The sequence below is a fragment of the Colobus angolensis genome, unplaced genomic scaffold (assembly GCF_000951035.1).
Source record: "Colobus angolensis palliatus isolate OR3802 unplaced genomic scaffold, Cang.pa_1.0 Scaffold77, whole genome shotgun sequence".
NCBI lineage: Eukaryota > Metazoa > Chordata > Mammalia > Primates > Cercopithecidae > Colobus > Colobus angolensis.
This window is the reverse complement of record NW_012121487.1, coordinates 3,190,289-3,201,442: the sequence shown is the minus strand read 5'-3', so window position 1 is coordinate 3,201,442 and position 11,154 is coordinate 3,190,289. Positions and strand designations below refer to the sequence as shown.

The 11,154-nt window shown below is 52.4% G+C and overlaps 2 protein-coding genes across 2 annotated transcripts in view; one reads left to right on the top strand and one right to left on the bottom strand.

Moving 5' to 3' along the window:
• Positions 1-8,519, top strand: part of MEX3A (mex-3 RNA binding family member A) — a gene marked incomplete at its 5' end in the record, with an annotated part of 11,155 nt that extends 2,636 nt beyond the window's left edge. The window contains one exon of the mRNA XM_011928381.1: positions 2,875-8,519. Coding sequence (XP_011783771.1) covers positions 2,875-3,983 — 1,109 coding nt within the window. The remainder of the gene's footprint in view (positions 1-2,874) is intronic.
• A 1,517-nt stretch (positions 8,520-10,036) lies between these two features.
• Positions 10,037-11,154, bottom strand: part of RAB25 (RAB25, member RAS oncogene family) — a 5,967-nt gene continuing 4,849 nt past the window's right edge. The window contains exons 4-5 of the mRNA XM_011928508.1: positions 10,799-10,879; positions 10,037-10,392 (exon numbers count right to left, since the gene is read on the bottom strand). Of these exons, the coding sequence (XP_011783898.1) occupies positions 10,265-10,392; positions 10,799-10,879 (209 nt within the window). The 3' untranslated portion in view covers positions 10,037-10,264. The remainder of the gene's footprint in view (positions 10,393-10,798; positions 10,880-11,154) is intronic.

The window sequence follows — 11,154 nt, the reverse complement described above, 5'->3', positions numbered from 1 at the left end:
CGGGATTTGGAAATTGCAAAGAGGCTGGGCTGGGGAGGTGTGGGGTGGGGGAGGAGTGGGGGAGGAGCTGTCCCACAGTGGGGAACAATAGAGGAGCTGCATTCCGGCTGGGAGTGCGGGAGGAGGCCGGCTTCTGGCGGAGGAAAAGGAGAAGCGGGCCAGGGGGGCCCCTACTCCACATCCCACCTCATCCACTGGGAGTGCTGGGGGTTAGGGGGATTTCACGGAGAGATCCAGAATGGAGGAGGGGAAGATGCCACTCCCCTGCACAGCCCTCATCCCCCTGGGGCACTCCATCTCTTGAGATTTCTGATTTAGAAAGTTGGATTTCCTCTTGTCAGAAACTGGGGATCCAAAGCCCTGGAATTGGGTGGGGACGGACACTGCTACCTTTTCTTGGGTGTGGGGGTGGTCTTGGGAGGCCCCGGAATTTAATGGAGTCATTCTTTCCTCTTCTGCCTCCGCATCAGATGGGCTTGTCCCTCATAAAAGTAAGGGGATTTTTTATTCACAAAAGATAAGCCTACCCCTCAGTCAAGTATATGGAAGTCCTCCCTCTTGTCTAACCTCCCTCTTCCTGCTGCAGTGTTAGTGCTCCTCTGTTTGACCTCTAGGAAGGTGAAGCCCAGTAGGTCTTCCCTTCAAGAGATGCTTCTTCGAGGTTGCAGAACCCAGGAAGAGACCCACCACCAGTTTTGCACCCCCAGGCCTCTAGCGTTTCTTCTTACTGGGATGTCTTGGCCTGTCCTCCTCACCCCAACCCCAACCGCTAAAGATACTTAGCTCTCATTTAAGTTTTTGGACCCAAAACTTAGAGCCAGAACCCAGGTGCCCATCAAACGATATGTGAGCAGAAATGGTAGGAGAGGGGAGTTCACTGTTTTGCGACCCTCCATACCTCGAAAATAGAACAATCCTTTACTGACATTAAAGCAGCAAGGATGTGGGCTGGACAACAGGTAGGACTTCTTAACTGCCAAGAGGTCTGAAGACAAGAGGGAACAAGCAAATTCTCCTTAAGGTCTTTTAAAAGTGAGGGGAGGGGGCAGAGTGTGGTGGCTCACACCTGTAATCCCAGCGCTTTGGAGGCCAAGGCGGGTGGATCACCTGAGGTCAGGAGTTCAAGACCAGCCTGGCCAACATGGTGAAACCCCCCATCTCTACTAAAAATACAAAAAATTATCTGGGTGTGGTGGCAGGTGCCTGTAATCCCAGCTACTCAGGAGGCTGAGGCAGGAGAATCGCTTGAACCCAGGAGGCGGAGGTTGCAGTGAGCCAAGATCATGTCACTGCACTCCAGCTTGTGTGACAGAGCAAGACTCTGTCTCAAAAAAAAAAAAAAAAGTGAGGGGAGGGGCCCCAACCTACTCTCTCTCCCCCACCCCCCAATCTGCCAGCATTGAAGCAGCAGCCATCTGGAGTGGAGGAAGGAGGAAAAAATGAGCTCACCTCAGGTCTCAGGTTGGAGGGTTGGGGCAGAGGCAGAAAAGTAGGACCACTTGGTTTCGGTTGCAGAGAAAAAGGTAATAGTGAATTGTGCTCAGAGAGGGGTGTGAGTGGGTCTATATGTGAATGGGGTTGAAAGTCGTGGGTGTGGGTGTGTATAGGAATGTGCTGTTTGTGTGCTGGGGAGGATGGGGATGGACAGTGGGATGTATGAAAGGCCGAAACACAGGGACTTGATGTGTGTATGAAAGAGGTGTATAAAAGTATACGTTAGATTGGCCCCATAAGTATTATGTAGATAAAGGCACATCTCTTAGGTACATGTGTGCGAACTCACACACGTGACGTGTGCTTCCCAAAAGGGCATGAGTCTTGGAAGCTCTGTGTGAAGCTAGGAGCAGGAAAGAGGAAGGTAGGTAAGGAGGAGAGGGACTTGTTCAGACCCCAGGTCAGCAGCTTTTAGGAACAGTAGCCCTTACTTTTCTCTCTAGCCTTCTCCCTCTTTGTCTCTCTTTGTCTCATTTTTCTTCTTTCTCTTCCTGCCTTTCCCTAACCTCCCAGCTTTAACTCACTCCTACTTCAAAGCAGGAGTGTGGATCCACAATACCTCTCCCTCACCCTACTCAGCCCCAGCCCAGCTCAGTTCTCTTGCCCCCAGGGTACAGGGGGACAAGAGTGACACGGGGTTGGGCACTGTTCCCTCACACAGAAGTTTCTTTATTTCCATACTCCTCCTTTCCTCCTTGAAGTTATGATTCTCAGACCCTTCCCAGTCCCCCACACCCTACTCGCTGCTGCAAACTCACTATGGAATTTGAGGCCCACTGAGAGAAACTACTGAGTGGAAGGCATGTGGGGCAGTCATAGAGCAGATAGACTTCAGCGGTCCCTGGGTAGTTTGGAGGACACTTTTAATGATCAAGGGTCACATGAGTAGATTGTGAGGTTACTGAGCACATTGGGGTTCTGTGGAAACATCAGGGTCGGTGACAGATGTGGGGTGTGATTAGGTGATTTGGAAGTTTGTGAGTAACCAGGCATCAGTAGAGAAATTGAAGGAAGAGCAGATGTTGGGGGAAAGGAGTGTAGTTTGTGAATGGATTTGAGTTACCACCTTGTCTGGGAGGGTCAGTGATGATTTGGGGGTTTTGAGGAGTGAATGAATTTGGAGGGCCCTGAATGGAACTCAGGGAAAGTTAGTACATTTTGAAATCTGTGGCTGAGAGAGACATTAGGTACATCTGAGATCTGATAAATGGGTTCTTCAAGTCAGGGTGGACTGTGTGTGCAGCAGTGGGCATTTCAAAGGGTAGACTGAAGGGTTCCTGGGAGGCTAGGTATTTGGGTGAGGATCAGGAATTTATTGGTCCCAGCACAAACCTTGCTGTGTGCAATTCTTTGTCTCTCTCCTTCCCCGCCCTATCCCAGGCTGCAAGATTAAGGCCTTGAGGGCCAAGACCAACACCTACATCAAGACTCCGGTGAGAGGCGAGGAGCCAGTGTTCATGGTGACAGGGCGGCGGGAGGACGTGGCCACCGCCCGGCGGGAAATCATCTCAGCAGCGGAGCACTTCTCCATGATCCGTGCCTCCCGCAACAAGTCAGGCGCCGCCTTTGGCGTAGCTCCTGCTCTGCCTGGCCAGGTGACCATCCGTGTGCGGGTGCCCTACCGCGTGGTGGGGCTGGTGGTGGGCCCCAAAGGGGCAACCATCAAACGCATCCAGCAGCAAACCAACACATACATTATCACACCAAGCCGTGACCGCGACCCCGTGTTCGAGATCACGGGTGCCCCAGGCAACGTGGAGCGTGCGCGCGAGGAGATCGAGACGCACATCGCGGTGCGCACTGGCAAGATCCTTGAGTACAACAATGAAAACGACTTCTTGGCGGGGAGCCCCGACGCCGCACTCGATAGCCGCTACTCCGACGCTTGGCGGGTGCACCCGCCTGGCTGCAAGCCCCTCTCCACCTTCCGGCAGAACAGCCTGGGCTGCATCGGCGAGTGCGGAGTGGACTCTGGCTTTGAGGCCCCACGCCTGGGTGAGCAGGGCGGGGACTTTGGCTACGGCGGGTACCTCTTTCCAGGCTATGGCGTGGGCAAGCAGGATGTGTACTACGGCGTGGCGGAGACTAGCCCCCCGCTGTGGGCGGGCCAGGAGAACGCCACGCCTACCTCCGTGCTCTTCTCCTCTGCCTCCTCCTCCTCCTCCTCTTCCGCCAAGGCCCGTGCTGGGCCCCCGGGCGCACACCGCTCCCCTGCCACTTCCGCGGGACCCGAGCTGGCTGGACTCCCTAGGCGCCCCCCTGGAGAGCCGCTCCAGGGCTTCTCTAAACTCGGTGGAGGCGGCCTGCGGAGCCCCGGCGGCGGGCGGGATTGCATGGTCTGCTTTGAGAGTGAAGTGACTGCCGCCCTTGTGCCCTGCGGACACAACCTGTTCTGCATGGAGTGTGCAGTACGCATCTGCGAGAGGACGGACCCAGAGTGTCCCGTCTGCCACATCACAGCCACGCAAGCCATCCGAATATTCTCCTAAGCCCCGTGCCCCATGACTCCGGGGCCCACTCCACGGGGCCCACCCTGGACCTGTTTTCCACTAAGGCCTTTGGAGAGCGGTGATTTGAGGGGCAAGGTGCTTAGAGATACTCGCTCGCTGGGGAAGGGGGGAGGGAGGCAGTGGTGGCTGGAGGGTGGGCCACTTTCAGAGCCTCTGGCCACCCTGTCCTGGAAAGATTGGGAGGGGGCCAGACTGAAAATTTTACTAGAGTTACAACTCTGATACCTCAACACACCCTTAAATCTGGAAGCAGCTAAGAGAAACTTTTGTTTTGCCAGAGGAGAGGTGGCCGTTAAGGCATTCTGACGCCCTCTGCCCACCTCCCCCGCTGTGTGTCACTCCACCCCTTCTTGCGAGGAGGGGGTGGATAAAAGGGAGAGGGAGAATTACCACCTGTATCTAGAGGTGCTCTTTCCAATCCCTAAGCCCTCTGGTCCTGACCTCCGACCTCCTAGCATGACCCTTTACCCCCCACCCCACCCCCATATCCTGTTTGTGAAACTGTCATCAGTTTCCAGCGGTGTAAGGGACTTGGAGCCCTATCAGAAGTTGCGTAGATCTTCTAGGGGTTGGGGGAGAGAGGCATGTCAATCGTTTCTATGGCTGAAAGGCTCAGAAGCCATCTGTCCCCAAAAAGCTGGGCTAGAGGAATCTGGAGAGGAGTGCTCCCGTCTGCCCCCGCCCCTCCCCCCTTCACTCTCTTCCCTTCCTTTGGGATCTCCCCTTTCCTCAACTCTTTCCTTTCCCTCCAGCTCTTTGCTTTGCTTTCTTTTGGTGGCTGTCACTCCCAGCTCTGTTCCTTGTCTTTGTCTTTCTTCCCTTCCCCTTGCCCCTGCCCCTGCCCCTTCCAGCCCAGCTTTGGGGACACCATCCTCCTGGGGAGAAGTAGGGGGAGGAATATTTGATGGGTCCCTCCATTCCTCTTCAGGCATCTAGAGGCCCTCTCCCCAACTCCTCCAAAGAAACATCTCAAATTCTTAATGGAATGTATCCCCATTCTCAGTGAAAATGTGAGGAGGGGACTAATACTGGGGTAAAGGGTCAAACCCCTACCTTCATCACCTATGGGCATTATATTTAGGGAGTAGTTCTTGGGCTGGGTATTCTGGTTGTGGAAGTGGGGGCGCCAGAGTAGTGTGTCTGCTATTTAAAGGAGCAGGAAAGGGCATGAGGCAGGAGGAGAGACTGGTGGAGGAAAGAGCTGCTCTTCCCATGCAGTGCCCAACTCCCTGCACCCCTCTCAACCTGACCTGAACCTTTATTGAATCCTTATTAGCTTGAATCCTTATTAGCTTGAATCCTCCATGCAAATCATGGAGTCTGTGTCCCACCCGATGTGGTTGAGGAGAAGCCAGGTCTTCAGAGAGGGGTCAGCCTGGGGCAAAGCAGGATTGGGGGGCAGCAGGGCCTATTCTGAGAATCACATATTGTTACAGGCCTTGCACCCCCTTTGCTGCTTCCCTCCTGCTCATTTGGGGCTGCCACCAGCTCTCCACCCTCCTGGTTCCGCTGGCCGGGCCAAGAGAGGATGGAGGGATGGGAGTCCCAGGAGATGCTTGTAAATAATGGGGTGGGACTGTTCTGAGTGATCGCCCGAGCACTTAAAGCTCCAGAGTCCCATTCTTCCTGGATGGAGCAGGTGGAGGTGCAGAGGGGATTTCCTCCTCTCCTTCCTCCTGTCGAGAATTAACACCTCTCCACAGCCTTCCCCTCCAGAACACCAGCCAGGGAGGGGAGGGGAAGGAGGTCACAGCCAAGAAAACTGCCCTGTGACGACTTCCCTCCTTCCCACCTATGTGAGCCATCCTGAGATGTCTGTACAATAGAAACCAAACCAAATGGGCACCCTCGGTTGCCGGGGGCAGGTGGGGAGGGGGGTGGGAAGAAGGGATGTCTGTCTGTCGATCCCCCTCCCCCTCTCCACTCTTTACCCACAAAGGCAGAAGACTGTTACACTAGGGGGCTCAGCAAATTCAATCCCACCCTTACCAACTGAGCCAAACCTAGAAACAAACACGAAACACGCATAGTGAGACAAAATAGAGGAGAGAAAGAGAGCATGAGAGGGAGCGAGACAGGCGACCACCACAGAGGAGAGAAAACAAAAATAGCAAAAAAAAAAAAAAAAAGCAGTTCTTTATAATTTAATATTCTATTTTAATAAAGGCGTTTATTACCATATAAATGTAGCAAAGAACCTGGGCTAATATGAAAAAAAAAAAGACTTTTTATTAGGTAATTTATTATATGAAAAGGATATTTTATTTTATGATAAAGTGATCCTTAAAAAAATAAAAAAACTTTAGAAGGTTTAGAATATATGTAGGGAGAGAAGAAGAAAAAATACATTTGTATTCAGAGTTAAATCTTAAAAAAAGAAGTGTTTTTAATATATGTTTGGGTTTACGTTGCTTTTTTCCCCCACTTTTTTTTGGGGAGGAATGTCATTTGCTTTTCTTGGGGGAGCATCCCGGGATGAATGGTGGAGAGAGGAGCTGGGGGAACCCGGTCCCTCCTGGGGCCCTTCCAGTAGATTGGATTTCACTCCATGAACTCCTCCTCCCCTCTCCCCCTCCCCCTCAGGGGAGCCGGCAGAGCCAAACAAAGAAAGGGATTAACAAGAAAGGAAGAAGCTGGAGGACTAAGGACTGAGGATCCTGGGGTGTCCCCCACCACTTTCCCCTGCCCTGTTCCAGGGCAAGTGAGGAGGGGAAATCCAGAATTGAGGCCTAGCAGGCCTATAGGAACCCTCAGAGATGTGTGAGATTTAAGAGATCTAGATTTTTTTTTTTTTAACCAAAAACGAGAAAGAGAAGAAAAAGAGAAACCGAGGGGTTTAAAAGAAAAGAATACTACAAAATAATAATTATTAATAATAATAATTCAAATTTATTTCATATAATCCTAGAGAGAGAAATAAACAATTACTAGTTACTTAGTAGACAATATTCAGATAGCTTAAAGTTTAGTAGCATTGAGGGCCCCTGGGTCCAGTAGAATGTATACAAGTCGTAAGGAAAAGATAAATAGAGGAGGGAAGTGGCTGAGTCCACCCTGAGGTACCCCATCTTCAGATATCAGGGTTGGAGCAGGTTGCTAGCTGAAGATTGGGAGCTTCCAGTCTGCTGGGGTTGATTCTGAGAATCCTTGGATTTTTAAATTGTAGGACAAAGAAATGAGGGGTTTGTTTCCCAGGGCCTTGGAAAGGATGCACACTGATCATGTCAATAAGACAGGGGCTGGGCTGAGGGCAGCAGAGGACGCCAAGCACATTCACCTGCACCCCTAGTACCTGGGCAGCCCATACTCCAATGTGGTATGTCCTCCCCTGGGGCTCCCAGCTCAAACCCTCCCATGCCTGCTTCCCCCAGGCCTAACTGAGGAAGTCCTTCCTGAAGTGTGACCTCGGTCCACTTCTCTACAGATTGATTTAAGAGCCTGGGAAGTCATTCCACAAACAGACACACATGCACACACGCTTCTCACCTTCAGAGCTTCAAGAGCACTGAGGGAATCAGTCCCCTACCCCTGTTCCCATCCACTTAGCTTTGACCTCCATGGCAGCAGTGGCGGTAACAATCTCAATAATTGTTCTTTAAAGCTGACTGGTTCTTCACCTACTTGCAAAGTGCTTTCTTGTCTCATAAAAGTTAGATTCCAAGAAGGACTTCCCACGGAGTGGAGTGGAGACACTGTCCTTGAAGGCCTGGGAGAAAGGCATCCCCATGGGCACAGAGGCAAGGGAAAGGCACAGGGACTTTGGGTGACCCCAACCCTAACCCTCTGCTCCAGTTCACTTCCATCTATGAGTGTTCAGGTAGTGGTCATCCACTGTGCCCTGGCCTGGGAACACACTGCCCTCCCCACACAAAACTGGGGGGCTTGGCTTCTGCATGTAAGAAATCAACATTTTTAAAGCACTTGCCTTCTACCAACCCCAGCTTGCAATCACTGGGCCTTCCCCTCCTATCCAAGGGGGTGGAGAGGCCCCTTGGCTCTCCTTTAGGCAGGAGGAGCCTGCTTCATTCATTACACCAATGACTCTGCCATGTCCCTCCCTGGCCCTAGACCCCAAACACATCTCCCTCTCCCCAATTTACTCTTCTTGCCCCACCTAGGGACAGATTCCCCCTGCTCTTTTTGTCCTAGAAACCCCGCTAGTTTGGGATGGTAGCGTCTGGGGTGGGGAGGGCTTCCCCTTCCCCACTCGAGGGTGCGGGTGGGGAAGGGGGGGGTGGGTGGAGACAGCCCTGGGGCAGGGAGGATGGTCTCTCCACTGTAGAAAGTAGAGTAGGATTGTGGTCAGACTTAATTTGAGGCATCTAGTGAAGACACATACAAATCCACCAAGGAAAAAGATTTCAAAAGCAAAATAAAAGCGGGACATAAAACAGACCCAAGAATAGTCAAGTCAAAGTGATGTTGCACAAAATGCAGAGAAACCAAGAAGGGGGAGGGTTAATGTATTAAATGTGCTATTAAGAACTTAATTTTATTAAAAGTACTATTACTTAAGGCTCTGTCTTTGTTCTCAGCATATGAGTCTGTGCCACCTTGGGGTGAGTGGGAGGATCTGGGTGGGGATTGCAGCTTGGGGTTTCCTCTAGTGTGGCTTTGGGCTCCCTACACACCTGTGAGTAGTGGATGTCTCCAGAGTTCCTTGCCACCCTTAAGTTCCCCCTCTTAGCTCTCCATAGCTCTGCTTGAGACTTCAAGCTCTTAATCCCCTGCCTTTTCTCTCCATTTACTCCCTTCTCTTCTTTGAAGGTGCAGTCAGGCCTTGTTCCACCCTGACCTGAAGAACAGGGGAAGGTGACTGGGTGCAGTAGCTCATGCCTGTAATCCCAGAACTCTGGGAGGCCAAGGTGGATGGATCACTTAAGGCCAGGAGTTCAGGACCAGCCTGAGCAACAGCGAGACCCTGTCTCTACCAAAAACACAAAAAATTAGCTGGGCATGGTAACGCGTGCCTATAGTCCCAGGTACTCGGAGGCTGAGGCAGGAGAATCACTTGAATCCAGGAGGCGGAAGTTGCAGTGAGCTGAGATCACGCCACTGCACTCCAGCCTGGGCAACAGAGTGAGACTCTGTCAAAAAAAAAAAAAAAAAGGAACAGGGGAAGGTGAGGCAGAGACACATGCTACCTGGACAGCCATCTCCTAGGCTCTATGGAAAGGGGGTAGAGAGCCAAGAGATAGGGACCCTCCCCATTTACCCCACCAGATTCAATCCATCCCTCTTCTTTGGGATCAGGAAGAAGACTGGATGGGCCGGGCTCGGTGGCTCAAGCTTGTAATCCCAGCACTTTAGGAGGCCAAGGCAGGCGGATCACCTGGGATCAGGAGTTTGAGAGCAGCCTGGCCAACATGGCGAAACCCCGTCTCTACTAAAAATACAAAAATTAGCCAAGTGTGGTGGTGGGCGCCTGTAATCCCAGATACTCGGGAGGTTGAGGCAGGGAGAACTGCTTGAACCCGAGAGGTGGAGGTTTCAGTGAGCCGAGATCGTACCACCGCACCCCATCCTGGGCGACAGAATGAGACTCGCTCTCAAAAAAAAAAAAAAAAAGTCTAGATGGAGGACTTGGACCTTCCACCTCTCAGGCTTAAAAACCCCTTCCCCAGTACACACCTATAGGACAGGCCCTGACCCCCTCTTCTCCCTTGTATCTCCCGCTGCCTCCTCCCCTTGCCCCTGGCATTGCAGTGACCTCAGTTCTTGGCACCAGGGCCCTCAGCACCAGATGGTGCCCGCCGATGGTTTCCTTTGTCTTGCCTTCCAAATACCCCCTCCCCTCCATGCTCTCCTCCCTCCCCCACCTGCCCTGGGGGTTGGCAGAGGGAAGGGCAGGCACCTCCCATCCCCTTGGCACCATCCCCAGACCACAGAACTCCAGAGGCAGCTGGCCCTGAGGGGCAGTAGGTATTGTGGGGAGGACAGAGGAAGGGGATCAGGGACTCAGAGGAGGGGCCAAAGTTGAAGGGGAGGTGCAGACAAGGAGAAAAGGGAAGAACAGACGGGAGGCAGCAGAATGACCAGGCATTGATATAAAACAGCTTTATTTGAGGGTCCTAGTCTGTGAGGGGTGGACAGATAAAAGAGGTATTTGTGATAGGGCATGAAGACCTTAAGACCCTGGGGATGCTGTGAACAGGGAACAGTCTGATATTTGGAACCAAAGGGCTAGGAAAGGTCCCAGGGCTGAAGTGGGGACAAGGGGCACCAAAAAGCCAGTGGGGGCAGGGTGGTGCTGGCCAAGGTCAGAGGCTGATGCAACAGGCCCTCTTCTCCCCAGGGCCAGGCTTCTGCCCAGCTTGGGCACTGCCCAGAGCGATGGCATTGGTCCGGATGCTGTTCTGTCTCTGCTTGGACACCTTCGCAAAGATCTCTGGGAGGGCAGGGGGCAGTGATCAGGCCAGAAGATTTAGAGCCCATGCTCCCTCTTCCCCCACCCCTCACACATACTGCATGCCCCTTCTGAGCATGGGGGTGGCTACACTTGCTGGAGGTTTTGCAGGAAGGAAATGAAGTGTGGACATTGGGGTCCCTTCTACTTACCTGGGTGGAGAAGGAACCAAGAGTCAGCCCCATGGGGAGTGTGGCCTGTTCCCTCCCTGAGCTCCAGGTTGAGTGGGAGGCACTGGGGAGGGACTGAAGGGGACAGGCAGTAGTGCCAGGACCCACAGAGGAGCTGAGAAATTAGCTGGGGTGAGGGCTGAGTGTCTGCATTCATACTGCTGCCTGCAGAAGCCACGGGGATGGAATAGGGGTGCAGAATAAAGGTAGGCTCTAACCTTTCAGGACAGTCTCAAAGGCTAGCTCAACATTGGTAGAGTCCAGGGCTGAGGTCTCCAGGAACAGCAGTCCATTGTTTTCTGCCAGGAAGGGAAACACACCATTAATTGTGGGAGTCAAAGGCAATAATAATAATAATATTAATGTTTGTTATATACATTTGCCATGTGCTAAACTCTTGGCATGTAGCAGATCATTTAATTCTTAAAACAACTTATGAGGTAGGTTCATTTAGAAAACTGAATCCGCCGGGCGCGGTGGCTCAAGCCTGTAATCCCAGCACTTTGGGAGGCCGAGACGGGTGGATCACGAGGTCAGGAGTTCGAGACCATCATGGCTAACACGGTGAAACCCC